General features: G+C 44.5%; 1 protein-coding gene across 2 annotated transcripts in view; it reads right to left on the minus strand.

Moving 5' to 3' along the window:
* Positions 1–11,959: 11,959 nt before the first annotated feature.
* Positions 11,960–22,390, minus strand: part of CTDSPL (CTD small phosphatase like) — a gene marked incomplete at both ends in the record, with an annotated part of 67,883 nt that continues 57,452 nt past the window's right edge. For both annotated transcript variants that reach the window (XM_079538631.1, XM_079538630.1), the window contains 4 exons: positions 11,960–12,085; positions 13,733–13,918; positions 15,594–15,686; positions 21,944–22,000. In XM_079538631.1, the coding sequence (XP_079394757.1) occupies positions 11,960–12,085; positions 13,733–13,918; positions 15,594–15,686; positions 21,944–22,000 (462 nt within the window). The remainder of the gene's footprint in view (positions 12,086–13,732; positions 13,919–15,593; positions 15,687–21,943; positions 22,001–22,390) is intronic.

The raw sequence follows: 22,390 nt of genomic DNA on the forward strand, positions 1-22,390 counted from the left end.
AGGGTCGTAGGCAGTTTGGTAGCTGAGCTGCTTCCCAGCTCCTGTTGTTCAAATTCACTGAGTGGGGCCAGCAGGTAGCTGTGGGACAAGCTATTGTTTGTAGGAATGCAGCCTTGCCTGTGCCAACCAGGAAGGAGGAAGGAAAATGAATTGCCCCAAAGGCTGAGAAATTGTCACTCTGTTAAATGTCACCCCCCCCGCTATTCATGGTCCCATGTCATGGGTCAGGTGGGCTGCAGCAGGACCCACAGAGTCAATGGAGGAGGAATTCACACAGCTGTGTTTTGGGTGATGTCATGGGACGTTCAGTCGCTTCGTCAGTACAAATCTTCAGAAAGTCAAAGCCAGAGATGAAACCCAGTCTTATGTGTCCCCCATCTACCCATTGCTGCATACATCACTGATGTGTTTTGTTTGGGCCTAAAAAGCTGGCAATGAGTTTGGGTGCCAACAAGTGTTGGCCTCATTGGCCAACAAGCATTGGCCTCGAGCATCCCCCAGCTGCCACCAGCTCTGCACGAGGCCAGCAAGGACCTGGTGGTGCACCCCAAAAAACTCTCATTTCAGGAAAAACCTCACTCTGACGCTGATACACCCGATTCCTGCTGGAGTGCTTTGGCTGTTAGCAAAACATCAACGCTGCCTGTCCTTAACGGGTCGCAGCACCCAGTTAGGAGCTCACCCGAGCGTTGTCCTGAGCAGTTTTAGTTACCATGTTTGCACACCAAACAAGAAACCTGCCTTACTTCCCTATGCGATAGGTCTCTTTCTGCTTCAAGGGAGAGGTCATGCTCGAGGTATCCGTGTGCCAATGAGCAATTCCATTCGGTTCTAACCAAACTTGCTTGGGGGATGGACGATAAAGAGATGCTGGGGGACTGGCAGTGCGTGTGACTGCATCAGCGTGCTCTCAAGCTTTGACTTCCTGGCCATTATTGCACAGTTCTGCCCTGCCTGCAATCTGAAGCATTCACAAAGAGGGGGGAGGATGAGGACATGGAAGCACACTGTAATAAAGGGACCACACTTTGTACATGGAAAACGCAGAAAGAGCAACAGCCACAGGTGCAGTGTTGCTTTTTGCATGAACCAGTGACAAATTCAGGCTCTCTCAGGAATATTTTCTCCCTCCCCCCCCCCCCCATCCCACTCTTCTCCCTTCCCTTCCTTTCCCTTCCTTTCCCTTCCTTTCCCTTCCTTTCCCTTCCTTTCCCTTCCTTTCCCTTCCTTTCCCTTCCTTTCCCTTCCTTTCCCTTCCTTTCCCTTCCCTTCCCTTCCCTTCCCTTCCCTTCCCTTCCCTTCCCTTCCCTTCCCTTCCCTTCCCTTCCCTTCCCTTCCCTTCCCTTCCCTTCCCTTCCCTTCCCTTCCCTTCCCTTCCCTTCCCTTCCCTTCCCTTCCCTTCCCTTCCCTTCCCTTCCCTTCCCTTCCCTTCCCTTCCCTTCCCTTCCCTTCCCTTCCCTTCCCTTCCCTTCCCTTCCCTCCCCTCCCCTCCCCTCCCCTCCTCTCCCCTCCCCTCCCCTCCTCTCCCCTCCCCTCCCTGGCATTGAGTAGCAGTACAGCAGCAATAGTTTCCCAGATTTTACATAACTTCCCTTCCAAATGTATTCCTAGAATGAGTCTTTTTTTTCTTTTTTCTTTTTTCCTGGCAATGTCTTGTTGTTTTTTTGTTTAAACATACGGTTATTTTTTCTTCAGAAGCATTGTGTAAACAATCCAAGCTCTGTCAGTCGCCGCACCTCTCTGCTCTCCTTCTGCAGAGCAGCTCCCCCTGGCACAGGCTCCAGGTGTCCGTTCAGATGTCTGTGTGCTTGGACTTCTCAGGCAGGAGAGACGGACGTGATCTCCCTGCTCAGTCATAGAATCACAGAATGGTTTGGGTTGGAAGGGACCTCAAAGCCCACCCACCCAGACCTGCTGTCTGCAGGGAAACCCCACCAGCTCAGGCTGTCCAGCGTCCCATCCAGCCTGGCCCTGAGCACCTCCAGGGATAAGGCACCCACAGCTCTCTGGGCAGCAGTGCTGGGGGTCTCACTGCCCTTTGAATAGATGATTTTTCCCTAACATTCAACCTCAATCTCCCCTCTTTTAGTTTAAAGCCGTTCCCCCTTGTCCTGTCACTACAATCCACGATGAAGAGCCCCTTTCCATCATTCCTGCAGGGCCCTCTTTAAATACTGGATATGGGTACAGCTGTGCCTGCAGCCCTGTGTGCAATTGCTTAAAATAACAGCAGTGCTTAAAATAGCCCCATTTTCTCTAGCCCAATACTTCACTAAAGACAGCAACCACAACAAGGCAGGGAAGAGCCCTCCCTGGGGGAAGCAGCAATAGGAAAAGCCCATAAAGCCCCACAAAGCCCACCCAGCTTACAGTGATGGCTTCAGGGCAGCAGGGTTTTGTTCTTTCCTTGGAGCTTTAGGTGGGACTAAAGTGATTTCTGCTGAGAAGCAAAGCCCTCTGGATGGGGTGGGGGAGACAAAGGATGAACAAAGCCATGGGTGATACCTCCAGGAAGGCAGCAAATGGGTTTTTCAGGTAAAGTCGTCAGAACAGATTTCTAGGAAAAAAGGACCATGCCTTCATGCAGTTTATAGACTTGTATTGAGAGCACTGACATCAGCATCTCTGTCCAGCTCTTCCTATTGCACAGTGGCTTAGGCTGAGCTGAAAATAAAAACAGAATGGTGGGAGTGCAAGCGGAGCTCACTGGGACTGTTGGCAGCCCTGGCTGTCCTACATTTGAGTTTCTTGCACTGCAGGAGTTCAGATAACTTCTAACAGCCCTTATATCTCAGGGTTGTTAAAAGAGAGAACTTATTAGGCTGCAGTTGAGCTCATTTAGTAACTGACAGTAGTTCCCCTGGCTGAAATTGCTGCTGTTACAGCAGAACCAGCAGCTCTCCAGAGCAGTGGGTTCAGCAGGAAAGGATGCAGCGTGGGGAATCCTGCTCTGTGCTGCACCCTTCCTGGTGCACGACGGCCAGCAGGGCTTTTCTTCTGGAATGGGCATGGTGGGCATGGTGGGGATGGATTGGCAGTTGGATTAGATGGTCTTAGTGGTCTTTCCAGCCTTAATGATGGTATGATTCTGCTCTGAAAGCAGGGGGAAGTACAAACCGCTTGGGTTTCTCCTCCCACCAACTGTATTTCACTTCCCTTTGGCTTAAAGCTTGCCAGATCCTGAATTGCCCTTGCTGGGAAGCAGGGTCCCAGGTGTGCAGGTGAAGGCCAGGACTCAGCCATCCACCAGCCTGGGGTCTGACTTTCATGGGCTGCAGGAGCACAGGAAAACCCACCATGCTTATTTAAGTTGGTAAGAGAGACATTTTTCATTCTTTGCAAGGGCAGCTCGAGTTAACACACACACACACACACACACACACACACCAGTTTCACACTGGAGCTGCGACCCATCGAAATACAAATGGCTGTGGGGGAAAGAATGAAGGAACCTTCAGCTGAAACCCAGGCAATGCATAGCACGGGCCCAGGGAGCAGGGGCGGCTTTGCTTGGCTGCTTGGTGCATCTCACAGCCCCCACGGGCATCACCCGTTGTCCCATCCCCTCCCTGGTGGCACCCAGCACCAGTGACCCCAATTCAGCCTCTCCCATCATCCACCACCCAAATTCCCAGAGATGAGGTCTTATCTTCATTAGAACGTAACGAAGGGAGATATAACATCTGTCCCCAGCTCTCATTGGGCACTTCAAATCCCAAACAAGTTAAAACGTTGCTGCTTAAGACAAACAAACAAACCACCAAGGTTAGCAGCAAAGATTTTGGCAGAGAAGAGCGTTTATCCCACCAGGGAAGGTATAACAACATCATTTCAAACTCTGCTTGAGAAACATTGATTTCCCTCTTTACTTCTTACGCGCTGATGAGAGGATCCTGTGCTTCCATGGAAGAAAAAACTCAATAACTGAAATGAACACAAATATTCCGTGCGCTGTGTTCAGCTGGGGAGACCCCAGCTCCTTCTGCAAGGGATTTCAGCACTCATTAAACAAATGAAGAAATTACATCCGAGGCACCAAGAGCGATTTTAAATGAGGGAAGACATTTCCCACGCGGAGCACAATGCTGGCAGCAGATGAAGACACCAAAGCTGAGGCGATGATTGCACTTGAGATAAACGTCTCCTCAACTCCTTTTATGGTGCCTTCAGCAGCCATCGCTGCACAGCTGCACCATCTCGTGGTGCACCCACGCCCTGCATGGCCAAAGCCTTCCAACCTTCATTTTCCTCTCCATTCTCCAAAGACTTTGACCAGAGTACGAAACCCAGGGGCACCCACTGCCAGGCCCTGCCTGTCTCATCCCAGTGCTACAAGGTCACCCCATCACCCCTCCCTTCAATCGCAACCATCATCATCCCAAATATTTGCCCCCATTCTTTCAGTTGCCATTTCAAGACCTGCTCAGTCCGCAAGGCATCAGGACCAGGAAATGATGATTTGTCTACATCTGCCTCAGCTGAATTACTGACAAGTCTGTAGATGGTTTGGAGACCAAGGCTCCATTGAGCTAAGTGAGCCTCCCAAACCCTCACCATTTAGAGAAATCATTAGAAGGCAGATTAAGGGACACTGAGCCAAGGCAAGTCCCCCACAAGCCCAATTCTCACACAGTAAATTGCTCTGCTCAGCTGGAAATAGGCTCAGCTCTTGATAAAATCCTTCCTCCTCCATGTCATAAATGTGTTTGCCCACGAAGGTACAGAATGGCCAAAGACATCATTGGCACACAAAGCCAGGCCAGATGGGGAACTGGGCAGCCAGGTCTTGTGGGTGGCATCCAGCCTGTGGCAGGGGTTGGAACTGGATGACCTTTAAAGTCCCTTCCAACCCACGCCATGCTATGATTTGATGATAAAATGCAGCAATTCTACCCATCACCCTGCTGGTGGGCCTAATGAGCATCATGTAATTGAATGGAGAGCAGCAGGAATCCAGTCAGATGAGGGAGTGGGGCCAGTTTGCTCCCACGTTGCTTTGGTTCCTGTTGCCTTGGTGTTCACCAGAATCATAGAATATCCCAAGTTGGAAAGGACCCATGAGGATCGAGTGCAACCCCAGCTCCAACCCAGTACCACCCAAACCCAAACCCAACATCTGAGAGCAGTATCCCAGTGCTCCATGAGCTCTGGCACTCAGGACCGTGCCCACTGCCCCAGGCAGCCATTCCATGCCCACCACCCTCTGAGGCACAGCCTTTCCCTCAACCCCAGCTGCCTCTACCCTGACAGCTCCCTGCTGTTCCCTCTGGCTCTGTTGCTGCACCCAGAGAGCAGAGCTCAGCGCTGCATCTCCTCTCCCTGTGAGGGGCTGTATGGCCATGAGCCCTCCCCTCAGCCTGCTCTGCTCCTCCTCACACCCCTTGCCCTCCAGACCATTCCCCATCTCTGTAGCCCTCCTGTTGACTCTAAAAGCTTTACATTCTTTCTTCACAGCAGTACCCACACCTGTATCCAGTGCTTGAGGTGAGGCTGCACCATGCAGAGCAGAACAGGACAAGCCCTCCCCCTATCCAGCCAGCAATGCCACCATGGTCATCTTGAGCCAACTCATTACATACACCAGTCCCACCAGTTCCTTCCAGTTTGCTCAGGGTACAAACATTGCTTGACAGCAGATCGGTTGTCACCCGACCAGTAACAGGCCCCTCATGCACTCACAGTGGGCAATTCTGATGTTTCTATCGATTGCAAAGGGGCAGATGCTAGCAGAGCACATCTCCACAGTTCTGGAATATCTCCAGGGATGGTGACCACCCTGGGCAGCCAGTACCAGTGCATCACCACTCCTGTAGAAATGAAATTGTTCCTAATATCCAACCTGACATCGGTGGCCTCAGTAGCTGCAATCTCTTCTATCCAAATCTCAACAGATGAACAAGAAAAGAACAAGGACTGAACCTAGCTTACCCATCAGGGCTTGATCTTGACCAGAGCCTGTACTTGGGCAGGAAAGGAACGAGAACTTTCTATCCTGCAAAGAAAACGGTCCATTGCCAAGCCAGTAACTCTTGGAACAACCCCCAGACTGCGTGTAGCATCTGTGGATGCTGTGCAGTTGTTAGTAAGGTTGAAATACTCAGCCCGCTGTGTTGAGGACAACAGCAATCCTTGGTGGTGCCAAATAGGGAATCCTCTGCTGGCCCACCAGCCTTGGCCCTGCTGACCTTCATTTCTCTGTCCCAACATCTTCATGTGATGTACATCCCAGTCAAACGTGGCTACAGCACACTGGGAGATCAATGTGAAATGAAGCGATGGCAGTCACGGAGGAGAGTGTGTCCTCTGAGGTTTATGGGTATGGCCAAGCTGATGCAGCCACCATCTCAAAACTTCAGTCTGCTGCCGGTTTAAAGGATGCCCAGCCCAAGTCAGTTTAAACCGTTACATGGTGAAGGTGCACAACTGCAATGCAGATCTACTTTAATAGAGAAGTGACTTGACTCAGTAAATTCAAGCTGGTAGCTTCCAGAAATGATGCTTGGGCAACCCCAGGACAACCTGCTCCTCTGCACGTCTTCCTCCAAATCAGCACTTGAGAAGGAAGCTTTGTTTGCCAGACCAATCTATAACTCAAAGATCGTTTCTTTTTTGAAGCTCCAGGTGAAGCAGCACAGGAGTCCAGAACTCTGTGCTCCTGAGCACAGGGACGACGAAGGGCTGCAGCGCTGCCATCCACGCCAGGAACAGTGCTGGGGGCTGCGGGGCCTGGAGCTGCACCCACCTGGAAAAGCCCAGCAGGCGGTGCAGATGTCAGAGCAGATGGCTTTCCTTCTGAGTCACGACACAACAAAAGGGCAGAAGCAGCTTGAAGGCATGTGCACAAAGGTAAGGACGTAGATGCGTTTGGTTTTGGAAGTGGTTTCAATCACTGGGGACACAACAATGGTATTTTTCTCGCTTCTCTGAAAGTGCTGTTTTGTGAATTGTGAGATAGTTTATATACTGAGCTAGAGGCAGGCGTGTTTACCCTAAGCAGCAGTAAAGAGGTGGGTAAAACTGAAAAAAAAAAACACTAACCAAAAAAACCCAACCCATCAGAAAGCGCAGGCAATCTAGGTCATTCCAACCAGTCACAGGAACAACCCCAAATTCCAGCTAGCAAGTTACCTGGAGCCAGCTGCTGCTTCTGCCAGGCCTGAGGTTTTCTGCTCATACAGCATTCATGTTGTGTGCCTTTTCTAGGAAAGAAAGCTCTGCGTAAGTCTTACTGTGTCAGATAAGTCCTGAAATAGACCTTCCAAGCAAACCAACCATACTATTCAGATATCCACACGGACACAGCAGTGATTTTAAGATCAGCTATTCCAGTAGCTGCAGTGAGCCCTTCGCAAGACATCCCCCAGCTCTGAGACTTCAACACCCTGATGTATGACCTCATCCCAGCGATGTAAATAGCTGGAACGTCTGCCAGAGTCACCACCAATTTGTTTAGCAGAATTCACCAGCAGTTCATCAGCGCTGTTTGCACAAGCAGGTGCCAGGGCAAGTCCATGAGGAGTCCCGTATGTGATTTAAGACGAGGAGAGGGAAGGAGAGAGAGATGGAGATGGAGGACTTCACTGCCTAACATGGATGTGTACAGCAGGAATACAGTGCCAGATCAGGGCAGTGACTGTTACTGAAAGGAGAAGGGCAGAAGTTGTTTTGGTTTTTTTTTTTCCCCAGAGAAGTATTACATGCACAAGTAACTACATTGGCAAAATCTTTTTTATTTGTGACAGTAAAGAAACCATTCAAAACCTGATTGACAATACTTCTCTCTCCTGAAAACACTCCCGGTATCTGTAGTGTTTCTCAAGTATCACTGGATTGTTCATTGCATTAAAGTGTAAACAGCTCCATCATTAGGAAAAAAAAAAAAATCACCAAGAAACATTTCCATTGCTTAACTCCTCTGTTAAGAAGTGCCCGATAGAAAGAAGAAAAAAGATGTCAGCTGGATTGTTACAACAGAACGTGAAACAGCGACCTGACAGCTGGTGTTGCATAGTTACCCCGAGTGTGCGGCGACGGCCCGCGCGTCTCACCTGCCCTCCTGCCCCACAAAGGCACACATCACAGCACCTTGGAAATCAGAGGCACAAACTGGGTTTTGTTTTACAAATAGGGCTGTGCGGTACTGTGTTTTATTAGTTAAAAAGAATCTGTAAAACAGAGGATTACGTGTTCGGAAATTATATAGCTACAGGTTTGTGGGGTTTTTTTGTTTGTTTTTTGTTTTTTTTTTACACTGACATTTCCAAAGCTGCAACATCAGTACACACCGCTGTCGTTTCCATACGTCGTCCCCAGCCAGTCCCATCAGAATCACGCTGTGATGAAAGCGACCGTTTCCACCGATAACCCATCTGTCCAGGTGCTGAGCTTCTTCCACGTATGACTTTGCTGCTTAAGAAAGGCTGAAGGGCCAAACAACGGATGACTCCTCCGAAGCCGCCTCGGTGAGCGCAGCACGTTGCTGCCGTCCTCAGTCGGCGGCCAACAAACATTCCACGCACAGCCCTACGTTTACAAAAGCAATTTAATCGGAACGCTTCGGTTGAGTTTCAAGGATCGATGGCATTCTGCCTTACAGCTTCATTTAAAAATACCTATACAGGCAAAAAACCTTTGTGAACCCAACATAAAACGGACAACGGAATTTCAGGTCAGGCAGCATTGCTTTCGCTGGACTGAACCACGGACTGGAAAAGACTCCTTAATGCTTCTCTGATACCCAGGAATGCAGCTGAGAAGCAGGCTGAGCGCCAGCCCTGCCTCCCTTAACTGCACTTGGAAATACGGGAGAGCTTTAGGAAACCCTTCTTCTCTCCTATTTTAATTTCTTGAGATCTTGTATTTATCATACAATCAAATACCCGTATTGCAAATCTTGCAGACATTCCACTCATTTCTCTGGCTTTGCTGAGAGAACTCTATTGCTCTGTTAGATTCTAGATGCTTTCGATATATAGTGCATGGATATTCGTGCTAACTTAAAACGTGGATTTTTACGTATGACAACAGCATCAAAATAAACAAATGCGATGGTTTGATCCCTTTGCCCAAATCTGAGTAGCCAGGAAAGCTCTGAACACCCCAAGTTTTATTTCAATGGGAATGAATTAAGAAGAAACATCAAATGAAAAAGCCCCCAAACTACCACAAGACTGACAAACCTACAACAGACATTGCAGAAGAGAATCCTAAAATGCTAGCAGAGATCAAAACTGTTGCTAGGTTTCACCCCCTTCGTTTTGTCACCAAGTATCATTTTAATGCTTTACTCAGCTAAAATAAGGGGTTTTTTTTGCCTGAAAACTTGTGCATTTCAAGAGCTGAACTAAACAATACAGAACAAGTGGAGCTGTACAGAGCGTCATCAGAACTGCTCATCCAGAACCTGGAACAGAAGTTCAGTTGTCCATTATATGTGGATTTGAAAACAATACAAGACACTTGAATAATCAACATTCATTCACAGACTTAAGGCAACTGGTTCATGAAATTGCTGCTTTCGTAGACGCAAACTAACGACACGTTCATCTCACATGTAACAGGTTACAACCGTGAAACGGGGACGTCTCAGGGGGTTACTCATCATCTAACTGGAAGATTGTTTGGTCTAATGCTAGCGAGAAAGTCTTTGAATATTTTCAGCCATTCCTATCATACCTGCACAACTAACTACGACCTGAATACCTTCCCTGCAAACTGCATCTGCAACACAGGAGCTACAAACACAGTTGAAAATACTGCTCAGAGAACAACTTTTTGGCAGCTTACAGTTCCATTACTCTGAATTCAAATACAAAATTAAACAATCTCAAACTGAAAGTCAACGTTCATGGACTAACCAGAATCCATATGTTGCTTTTTACTTTTCCCAAGCAACGTGTGCTTTTGTTGCTGTTGCTGTTTGTGTCAGCTCTGTCTTTCGTTGTGGCACAGAGTCGTACAGCACTAAGGTAATGCCAACTGGCAAGGAAACAAAACGGTGACGCCGCACAGACTCACAAGTGTCTCTGGGCTGCCTCCATCACTGCGAGGGCCAGGTCATCCCCCAGCTCGCACTGCACCCACACCAACCTACTCACTGCCTGCGTAGGCTGGCCTGCCCTTCTATGAATGGATTCCTTAAGCTGCTTCACCAATGGGTTGGATAAGGATGATGAGTCCATCGCTTTTTCTTTCTTTTTTTTCTTTCCCCCTCCCCCCCCCCCAAGTCTGTCAAGACTTTTCAGGAAGAAAGGGAAAGGCAAAGGGGGATCCGCTGCTCGGGATTTAGCGCCATGCTAATTAGAAGCACCAACTCCTCTCGTTTGGTTTTCTTTGATGGCAACCAAATATAGCTGCAAATTTTACGTTTGTAGGTTTCTGGTGCGGAAAATAATTAAAAGGTGACGCTGGAAAGGAAAACAAATAAGTGCATTTTCCTTCAAAGGGTTTTAAATAGTTTTGAAGTTATTCCAGTGTACCAATGACACTTGAGAACAGCTGCTAAGCAGGATTCCAGCTTCAGAGTGAGATTTAGTCAGCTCCAAAGTAGAGGACCACTCTGGAGACCATCTAGGCTGGTAATTCTGCCCTTCTGGGAAGAGCTGACACAGCTCCCTGCCTGTATATTACACTTTGGAAAAGAAGAAATACAGATCAGATAAGGGAAGAATACTTTTTGCTTTTTTATATACCAAAAAAAGGGAAAGGATTTCATCTATACTGAAGCAAATAATAGGATGATTAACAAGATTTCCTTTGCAGGTCACCTTTTACTGTGTTTGCTGGTATCTCGAATACCATAGGATTAATACATAAGGGTTATGAAGCCTGCGTTTTATTTATTGCCCAAGTTTGCAGCTTACAGAAAATGTTTCATAGCACAGGCACAGTGGCAAAAACAGTTTAACAGCCGATGGTCAACTCCATTTGGTGAGTATACAGTAGCAGCAATTAAAAGAAAAAAGTACTCCAAACAGCTCCATACAGATCCAGCTTACCCAGATGGGTCTCTTTTTAAGGAAAGAATTTTAAACTAATAAATAGATCTCCTCCCCATTCTCCCCAGGTAATGATTTTCCAAAAGATGAGAGGCATGACAGTTGTGCGTAAGCAGAGACAACAGAACTTCATCTGTCTAGAATTAAAGGTGCTTTAGATCTATTTGTCACCCTATGTTCTCAATTCCGTCACTCCCTAATACTCAAAACAACTGCAGATATGTTCAAAGCTGTATCCAAAACCACATCAGTGACCCAAATCACCCCCTCCCACAAACACTTAAACCTTCTGAGCATGACAAAACGTAGTACAACTTAATGTCAGCGTGGAGACAGGAACCCAGCATCTTTGTTTTTAACTTTTTTTCCTTTGTTATATATTACAGTGCTCTATAAAATTTTTTCCTTTTTCCTTTTAAAGCATTTAGACAATACAAGACTAAAAGATGTCTGGAAATAAGTCTTATACAAAAATGAATTTTTATCTTAAAATAACATTCAAAAAGGCACTTCATTCTGTAAGAAAAAATTCAGAGTCAGGTCAACTGCTCTAAGCAGGGGGGGTAAAATTGTCTGCATAGTGGGAGGGGAAGAAAGGGAGAGAAATTCAACTGCTGAAATACAAGCTTCTTTTTTGGCATGTTTTAAGAAAAGCTGATCCAGTAAAAGATGTCCATTTATGAAATTCATTAAAAGAGTCCCATTTAAAATAGCTTCTTTTTTTTTTTTTTTTTTTTCCTTTAAAAAAAAGTAGTCTGAACACGTGACCTTAGGAGTCAGGCTTCTGAAGGCTTAATAGCATCACTCATGATTGTCCTTTGTGTCCAATGTAACAGGAAGATCGAGAGTAGCACTTCTGACAGGAGTGACCTCCCCAAAGCTTACATTTGAAAGAGCTGAAAAAGATGGAGACATCCTCTAGCAACTGCAATCTAGTAGCAGAAGTCAGTCAAAGTTAAGGGCTACCTGTTGCAGAGTTTATGAAGCATACTGTAAACTTCTTCCTCTTTGCTTAGTCCTTCAAAGAAAGGAATAAGATCTAGCAGCTCTGTGTCTGTCATGTCATCAAACCAGGACTGCACAGGCACCTGAAACAGAGAACCAACAGTGCTATGAATGTGATGTGAACACACTGATGTGAACAAAGTGTGCGAGCTCTGCCTGCGTAGACGTAGCTCATACAGCTGCAATGATACCCCACCTGGAAAAATTCATTTACAAGCAAGTCTTTTTCTCCCTCTCAGTATTATCAGTGTGAGTCGCTGAGCACAGGCATGCAGCAACAGCCTCCTTTGGCACATGAGGCTAAGCAGGAAAACTGAACAGCAAATACTGCACAGCTCCAATTAAAAGACAAAACCTTGGGAGCGGGGTCAGAAAATAATGCATCTAATAACACCTAAACCTTAAATGTGGGCTGGGTTTGGGGAAGGAGTTGTGTGCATCTTCACTGTGAGAGATACTGAAGTCTTTTAAGGACTATCTTGGATCTAAGTTGCACGCTTTGGTTTCTGCAGAGCCTCAGCTATCAGTCAGCTAGCAGCACTTTCCTATACATGATTAAACCATTCTGACAGTCTTTAATTTCACCTCCCAAATTTCTACAGCTCATTATTTTCTTGGCACTGGGCTCCGAGATACCAAATGACGATCTGGATGAGGTTTTTAATTTTAACTGTGAACATAAATTAAACTTACAGCTCCTGGTTGTTATAAATAGCAACTTTAAACCATGTGTGGCACCAACCAGCAGAAAACACGTTTTCACTTAATGGTTCAGGACAGTATTAAGCTGGGAATTTAAAAGCTTACTGTGTAAGATAAAGAAGTTTAGACAAAAAAAATGTTATCTGGGGAGGCAGAACCCTGCGAAACACCATCCCTCATAAAAGTTTCCTACACTAATTTTAAAAGCTCGCAGAAAAGGCAGCCTAAAATCATGAAAGAGACACGACACAGCCCAGTTGTTTACGAGCCAGTAGATATAAGGGAAGTTCCAGCTTGCTGTCCAGGCAGCAACAAAACACATCCGTACTGACAGCAGCAATGGAAGGAGCCAAGTGCCAGGCCATTCCATCACAGCTTCTGCAGTCAAATCACTCTGTGAAAACGTGCACTGCTCCTGCTTTTTTTCCATTAAGATCCATTGCCTGACTTTTATCCTTATTTCTGAAACCTGATCAATTTGCTGATTGACATTTCTAACTGTAAAGCAAGCTATCACAAAAATGCTTACAAATGTAAAACAACACGACCTTGATTTTTTTTTCTTCCCCTTAGTCATGAATTCAGAACACAGACAGCAATCAGAAAAACATTTTTTTGTTCCTAATAAAACAATTTCCTTCCCACAATGAGAGAAGATAAGTACCAAAAGCAGTTGAAGCAGGCTGTCCTTACTATAGCCACTGCTCCAAAGGACAAAAATGACACTGGAGGGCAACTTTACTTTTTAGAGCTAGGTTAGATACGCAGGTTCTGCACTGCTTGGTATTTCTCAAAACTGATGGACTTCAGGCCAAAAGCTAAAACTGAAAGCAGATGAACAGTCGCGACTGTGACGCACTGTCAAGATCTATTTGCCACAGCCCTTCACCAGAACCTACCTGCAGCCTGAGAAGACACAGAAACAAGAAATGTTAGCGTTCTGAAAGTGCATTTTACAAATCAGGAAAGGTCTGGGAATGGACCAGAAAGACAAAGCTATGCTTGAGCGCTGGAATAAGAGCACTTACTGCATTTTCAGGATGGAAGATGTAAGATGCAGGAGAATTATCCACTATGATAACTTTACTCAGCTCACGTCCCAGCCGACTCAGATCCTTCACGTAATTTCCCCGGTGGAAAACGCAGGATTCTCTGAATAGCCTTGCCCTGAACACACCCCAGCGATCCAGTAAGTCGGCTACTGGGTCTGCATACTTGAAAACAGAAGACAGAAGACCCAGTTAGCAGTGTATAGCTAAGGTTAATTCACAGAGCTATAAAGAAGGGATACAAAATAATTCCAGATAAAATGCTTTTTCCTCTTTTTCTTCCCTGCTCCTTGTTAATTAGCTTACAACCCTGCAAAGCTGAAGTGATTAATAGAGAGATAAAGCAGAAGTTGAACTGTTATCTTTCACAAGAAAGCTAACTTGCACCCTAATGATTTCTGTGATTGTGTTTTATTCTCAGGGTCATCCTACAGTTACCCTTTTACACTCAGAAGTTGACGGATCCAGAGATCTCATGGAATATTACCATAAAACCAATGAACACTAACAGAAAATCAATAGGAAACCATTTCCCCAAGTGATTCATTTCCACGTGCCTCCAAAGACAATCTGCAATGCAGTCACCTCAGCCAGATGCAGCTTTTCCAAACAATGGGCATGGAATGACTGGGGCAGTAAGAGCTCCAACATCACCAAATTGCATAACTGGCTCATAAAAGATCAGACAAAGGGTGTCATGGAAAGAAGTGCTTGTGTGCTTGGGAATTCTCAAGAAGTCAGTAAATCAAAGGTGTACCATTTCATACATACGATGATACTCGAAGTGAAGCACAACTTAGGATCCAACAGTTGATGTAACTGTCCAAGAAAAAACACCCAAGTAAGTAAGAAAGTGAGGTGACTGTGTATTTGTAAATGGTAGTCAGAACTTGTTTCTGCAGGGCAGGACTTATGTTTCCCTGCATTTTAAAATGAGTAACAGAATCTGTCTTAAAATCAGACACCTCTCGACTGTGAAAACTGCTGGAGTGCAGGACCAAATTGTTCCACGATTCAGGATTTCCATCAGGTGATTGAACAGAACATGGCAGACAGAGCACAGGGATGAACCCGCTAATAAGGCACTATGGCAGATCACACAGGGTTCTTTCTCCTTCCACCAATCTCAATGGCATATTGGAGTAAAAGCTTAATATAAGTGCTAATACAAATAATAAAAGCTAATATAACTGCTAGCTGTGCTAGCATATTATTAAAAACTAACAAACACAGCTTTACAAACAAGACATCACAAACACAATACTTAGGAAGAACTGCATTTTAGGCGTCCTCTACTGCAGTGTCTACCACAACACTACCTACAAGGCACTACTGCTACCAGAGGGCACAAAATATTCCTGTTGATATTTCAAGCTTTAAACAAAACACCTGGTTTCCTAACCGCAGACTCCAATCGCACCTTGACAGGACAAAAACACCAACCAAATTTTTCACACGCAATAAATTTCTGAGTCACTGTTTGATCACGAGGGTAGTGTTAAATAGAGTGCTTTATTTCATGCCCAGCTTTAATATACTGCTGTACTCGCACGCTATTTGTTCTAATTTCTCACTATAACCATGGTAACTTGCAAGCCTTTCATATTGGCATTATGAGCAATGCATGGAGGCTACATGATGAGCTGAGCCCATATGTGATAGCGTCACCATGGGAACACTTACCCACACACTAGCAGACAAAGTACACACTGTCAGACAAAGAAGCAGAAAAGAAGGGGAAAAATTAAGATAGTGCCAAACCTTGGAAATAATTAGCCACAGAAAAGCCAACCCAAAGCCCGGCATCATATGGGTGAAAGGGATGAAAAGAGGAACAAACCTTGGCTAGACTTGCTGTGAAGAGGACACATTCAAAGAGCTCTCCCATCCTTTGAAGAAATTCATCCACATGTGGTCGCTTCAATACATACACCTGGAATGACAAGGACTGTTTAGGCCAAGTGGTGTTTAAGGTAAAAAGAAAGCAAAAAAACCCAACCCACCACTGTAATCCCAACACCTGAAGAAAGGAAAGTTACCATTCAAATGCTCAATGCTGAATAAGTATGCATGATAAAAGCAGACATTCAATAAAAAGCAATTTGAATGTATGGGCTGCAAAGACCCATGCTGATAATGCAACTGCTAGTACTGTGCTGTACTGTACATGTACCTGTGGTGACACTTCCTGAAAACCTCATTTAAGGCAAAGAAGAACAGCAGGGCTTCCAAGAGATGACAATTTGGACCTCTCAGCAGAGCCTGTATCATCTCCTACAGTCACCATGCCATAGAAATGGCAAATACTCAGGATTCTGCTCTGGAGCAGCTTGAGTTCAGCAACGCAGCACAACCTTTTGGCATTGACAAGGATCTGGGAATTCTGGCTGCCTATTGCCAATCATCTGATTAGTAAGAATTAGAGCCTCTCTGCTCACCTTTTCAGTGCAAGCAAGATGATTTGTGTTCCTTGAGAACAGCAAGATAAGGTAACTGCTGTGCAGAAAGCCTGCAACTAGACTGCAATGCACTGGGAAGCCAAAGAGGAGAAGCTGCCTGAAAAATATTTATCTACCTTGTTTGGGGTTAGATTAAAAGCTGGAGAGAAAACACCAGCAACATCTTATCTCCTTCATTTGTCAAATAACCCCTACTGCTAGAAACCTCAAATGGAAAAGCCTGGCAAACAACTGGATTTAAGCAGAACTGCAAGGCTGATGCGATTTCAGGCATTATTTCTTTGGTATACAGGAGAACTAGATTAATTGCATGTATTTTCTACGTTTATAGGAACAAAAAGGCAAAAACTTCAGGCACCCAGAGAAAAAGCCTGCAGGAGAAGAATATGGAAATGGTAGCTTGAACTCACGTGCAACAAGAGCCTTTAGCAAAGGAGTGAAAGTTGTGTAAGAGGGATCTGAAATTTAACACCTAAATCTGACAGCCAAGTTTTATTAAAAACAGAGATGATGGAGCTGTACCTTCATGACGAAAGCAGAAATGTTAATTGCCTTCCCACTTTGCTTCAAGTGGCAAATGGCTCATAGCGAGCAAACCAATTCTTCATGCTAAGTTCTTTTTATTAAGTTTAACTACACTTCAGTTCAGATTTAAGCACTGCAATCAAACTTTGATGCGGCCAAAATTTATAATGCAGATTTTTTTTCCTTTAAAAACCACAGCAGCACCCAACTAATCAGTGGTGCCATTTTATGAACTGAAAGCACTTGGTAGCTGCACTGTAACACTGCTCTTTCCAGATAATTACTGCAAAGTTTCCTGCATTTCACTAGGCATATACCAAGTAACTTCCTCTCCTCTAACAGTGCAATTAATTCATCACTTAAATCCTAGTATGCAAAGTGGCTCTGTAGTATTTCCTTTGCAGCTGCAGTCGCTTTGCATTTGGGTGCCCAAAGAGAAAGCGATCTGACTTGCAAGTCATAAGAGAAAAGACAGCAGGACAAAAGTTGCTCATTAACTCTACAGTTCGTAACAAAGTTCTTAATTTTTCAACTTGAAATTGCATTCCTGAACTTAATTTAGAGAGCACAAATGGACACCCCAAGGTCTTAAAATCATTCTTAGACAGTAAGAGCTGGAATCTGGTATTAATTTCCCTTTTAAAAACGTGTGTTTTCAGCTGCAGCAGCAATCTCCTTTCCTCTCCATCTTTATTTACGCCTGTGCTGGCAAAGAATTCTCACTTGGAATGCAATCCTGAACTCCAAGCCAAGGATATGGACGCTGCTGCTTGCACAAAACCCATCTCTGCCACAGTGGGAGCCTGCAGCACCAACCTGGCAGGCACAGCCTTGCACGCAGGAGAGCTTATAGAAGGGCATGATTGGAAAATGCACCCTTTGCAACGTGCAGCTCTCCTGCAGTCACACAGCAGCACCCGCTCAACAGGAGTTTATGCACACAGCATTTTTAGGTTGCATTCCCTTTGTTCTGCTCTTTAGATCAACCACAGGGCACCATCACCCTCTTATACCTCAGCTTCCCTTACGTGTTACCAACTGGACCCAGGCCAACAGATTCTCTCCTCGTTTAAGTGCCTCATTAATAATAAATACTACTCTGTTAGTTTCCAGCCTTGTCAGAGGAGTTCCCACTACGTTTCCTCCCTCCAAAGGGCCCCAGCTCCTTCATCCCTTTCTTTTAAAGCAAGACTGATTTTTTCCAGAACAACATTTATTCATACTCTGGATGGATATTCCCCTTAAAATCGCTTTGAGAAGTCCTACTTAGATCCTGGAAGCAACTGCAAGCATACTCGTATCCCAGGCTACAAAATCTCTTTGGTTTACTTCACATAAAAAGCTTTCTTAAGCCGACAGTGAGGCTCTTTTCTCCTCTTCCTCCTCATTTGGAATTTTTTCCCTTTACTCTGTCAGCTGCTGGACTTGAATCTCAATGCAGCATGGTTATTTGTGGCTTGGCTTTTTCCTCCGCTGCCTGATGGCTTCAGTTTGAGTCTCTAGACTAACTGGCTCCTGGCATTTTTCTGAGATTTACACACTGCCTTCCAGGCATTAACAAAACCTCCATTTTTTCTGTACTGTACGCTCGCTAAGATCTTTCTAAGCACAGTGAGAATTTAAAGGAATAGAGTCACTTTCTATGAACCTTACTTTTAAACGCTGAGGGATGAATCAGGCACTAGGCATGTTTTCACAGGATTCTGGATTTACAACTGCTAATGGCAGCACACGAAGAATCATCTTGAACTGCTTTCAAGCATTTCATATTTCCACATACAGTTTCTATACCTCAAAGCAGTCCTAACCTAAAAGGACTTTGTATTCGCAAACCAAAAGAGACACAGAATTGCACTTCAGAGTGAATTTCCAGGATAACACAATCTTCAAGTAATGACAAATTCTGCCCGTGACACCTCAAGCTTCTGTATTTTCCCCTCACAGGGCAAATAATACACATCCTCCAGCCTCATCTTCCCAGTTTGGCATCCTCTAGCCTTGCCATCCCAGTTCGGTGTCTTCCAGCCTTGTCGTCCCAGTTTGGCATCATCCTCCAGCTTTGTCTTCCTGATCTGCAGCACTGCGGCTGCCTCCCAGTGCAAGTAACCAAGAATAGGCCAGCAGGAATGGATACAGCCTATCCTGGATTACTTGAACCAGGTGACAGCCTTCTGTAACAGAATTAAGGAGTTTTGACAGTCATAGAAAAAAAAGTGTATTATTTGAATGGCATTTGCTCCCAACATTAGAAAACACTTTGTACATTACATTCATAGTAGAAGCCCTAAACATCTCTTTATCATTCAACAGCTAACATCAAGCAACTATTTACTGATATAAAACCCACTTAAAATACAGTTGCAATTAATAAACAAATTACATTCAGGGACACCAAACTGAAATGCAGTGGGACAGGTTGCCCAGGGAAGTGGTGCAGTGGTGGACATGGTTTAGTGGGCATAGCGGTGATGGGCTGATGGTTGGACCAAATGACCTTGGAGGTCTTTTCCAATCTTCATGATTCTCTGTGGATCTATGAATGGGAAGCACCCTCAACGAGAGAGAACATGTTCCTGCAGAAGTGCTGTCAAGTACCAGATGGGTTGAACATCCTTTCTCCAACGACTACCTTCACCCTCAATTAACTCCTTCTGAAGAGCACTCAAGTCTCAGTTGCAACACATTCCACTGCACTTCCCACAGTTTCTCACTTATAATTTGGCAAAATAGGGGACCAGCTCCGATTTCCTTTTATTCAGAGAACCAAAAAGAAATTAAGAGAATTGGTCAAAATAATGTCAGTTTGTGTTAATATTTGCTTTTTAAATCTGTGCCATAATTTCCAACACAGTGTGGGGAATTCATGTTCAGGAATACAAGCTTGCAGCCTCTGCAGGCATCTGAACACCTTCAACAGCAGGAACGAGAGGTCTTTCCTTGTTAGATTTAATGGCAAATCCTTTCTAACAAGAGATGGAAAGCTGGAAAAGGCCAGAGGGGCTTCAGAAAAGCTATTTTTGTTAATCTAAGCAAGCTGGTTTACCCAAGACTGTGATCCAATGGACCTTTCTGTAGGAGAGTAAAAGCTTCTCTGACCTCTGGATTACATAAGAGAAAGGGATAAAAACACCCAAAAATTCAAGGTGAGTCTTTTTGAATGACTTTTCTGCACCACAACAAAGAATATAATATGTACCATAAAGAAAACCTGTTTGATAAGTCAGTATGAAATCTCTTGGAAGCATACAGCAACACAAAGGCAAACACAAATTCACCACGTAAAAGCAACTGTGGTGTATCAGATCTGAAGACCTGAGTCAAATTTCTTTCCAGTTGGGCACTTCTGAAAGTTTCTTCTCCATGTTTTCCATGGGGTTCTACCTAAGGCAGATAGGACGTGCTACTGATGGCACAGCTCCACTGTTCACACATCCCATGGCATTTTAAATAGACAAAACTATTTCCCTCACCTTTGAATATATACATTTCTTGAGAAGATGGTAAAGATGACAAATCCAGACAGATAAATTACTTCAGGGATCACAAATTCCCTACCATTAAACCCATTTAACCACCAGATTTGACTGAGACGTTTCACCAGTTTCAGAGATTGAGAACTTGGAAGTTCACTGAGATTCAGTAATTTCCTGAAAATCACACAGGGGGTCTCCAATGAGGCACATTCAGAAACTGACTTCGCTTGACCTTCTGTCAAGAGCATCCTTGCTACCCTTCGAGTTCAGGGTACAAACAAACCGACTGCCCTGTTCCCAACCACACCTTTAAATATTCAGAAAAATTCCTGCATTTGTTTTTTCACATTGTCTAAACTGCATTAAATTTGGTGAACGTTGGCAGTGAAGAGTGGAAAAGCTTTTGGAGTGCTTGACAGTAAAGCCCGGTCTTTGGTGGTTTTGTTGCAAATAGGTTGTTAGGCAACCTACTTTATTCCCTTTCAAAAACATTCTAGAAAGCTTTGGGAGAAAAAAAATGTCACTATTACAGCATCAAGCATAATTAAAGCCCCAACCAAATGAAGACAGACTCTACTGCCACACCAACCTCCCAAACCATCACAGACACATTTTAGGCACTCAGCTCTAGTGAACATCACAGGTTAAAGCACCCGAAATATTGATTTTTCTCTACATGAAACAGGCACAGCACAGAAGCTATCAGAGCAACAATCACTTTTAAAATCCATTTCAGTCCACTGAATAATTCAGTAATTATTTTGAGAGTGACAGTTACACAGATGGTTTTCATAACAGGAAATCAAAATTATGAGCTAACTTTATCATCTATCAATTGTTGCAAGCTAAAAATACCACCCTGTTTGTCCAAGTAAAAAACAATCTTTATAAAAAGACTGCATTCCAGAAATCAAAGTATTTAAAATCTCAACTGAATTACAGCCAGAGAAGATTTGCAACTCAATAAGTGCATCATCTTTAACTTACAACAACCAGTGAATCTGCTTCAAACACTTTGCAAACTTCCTTTAACAGAAAGGTTCAACTTCACAGCAACTTACAGTACTGTGAGTTACTTCATTCAAGGCTTTCAGCGATGACTACTGGTTAAAGACACCAAACTAAGGTAGGTGGAGGGGACTGATTTCCAAATGAGGTGTGTTATGCATTTACTGAAAGCTATTTCAGAGTCTTAAGTGAAGGTCTTAAAGAACAAGAGACAAAAACTTGCCTTAAAATTTTACTTAGTCCCTTTAAAGATGCTGAAGTTCTAAGAGTTCTCATCAGAGGAACTGAAGTCGCTTATGGAAAGGGGCAGAAATTGACACAAAAACTGAAGAAACTCTGCTCTCCTTTACAGGTCCACAAAGCTCCCTTTGTATGAACTAATAACAGACATTCACACCTACTTCTGCTCATTTGTCTGTGGAGGGAATGCAGCATTCAAAGCAGTTTTTGAATGGGTGCAGTAACATCTGAAAGCCCTTCCTTGGGTCGTTTCCTGATAGAAAATGTTTTACAACTGACCTATTACTCAGTTATACACTGAAATACTGAGAAGAACCTTCTAGAGAACTGGAAAAGTTAAAATGGAGACTCATACCTGATCAAAACACGAATGCTGCAAAAAACCCAAGTTGCTGTGAGTACAGCAGCAAACAGAAAGGCAATGCTCTGGGATGCTGCAGACAGCTGTGCTACCAAAGCAACATTAAGTGATCAACAGTGCTTACCTGATGTATGGTTCCATCGATTTCAACGGGAACGATGAAATCAGCATTGCTAATTGGCTGGAAAGGATGACAAGGAAATCAATCAACTTTAAAAATAATATCACCAGAGGGAAATGTCAGAGGCATAAAAGTATACTTAATTCTCAGGAATCAGTTTGTAAGCATTACTGGCTACACTGATCTACCCTGTGTGTGGGTCCAGCACCCACAGAAATCCAAACTGTACACGGCTGTGTTCACCAGATCCCATGCTCCCAAAGTCCCTTCCATTTTTGAGCTTCATACAGTGCCATAAGCTTCACTGCTCGAGCAATCCCCACTGCTGCTGAGCATGTTCACTGGGATAAATACCTGTTTGGGTAACTCATTCATCAAGTCTGTGTGGATGATCACAAAGAAATTGTGTTATTTGAAATCCCACATATTCTAGGTCATCAATTAGTAATT

The sequence above is a fragment of the Tetrao urogallus genome (assembly GCF_951394365.1).
Source record: "Tetrao urogallus genome assembly, chromosome: 7".
Lineage (NCBI taxonomy): Eukaryota > Metazoa > Chordata > Aves > Galliformes > Phasianidae > Tetrao > Tetrao urogallus.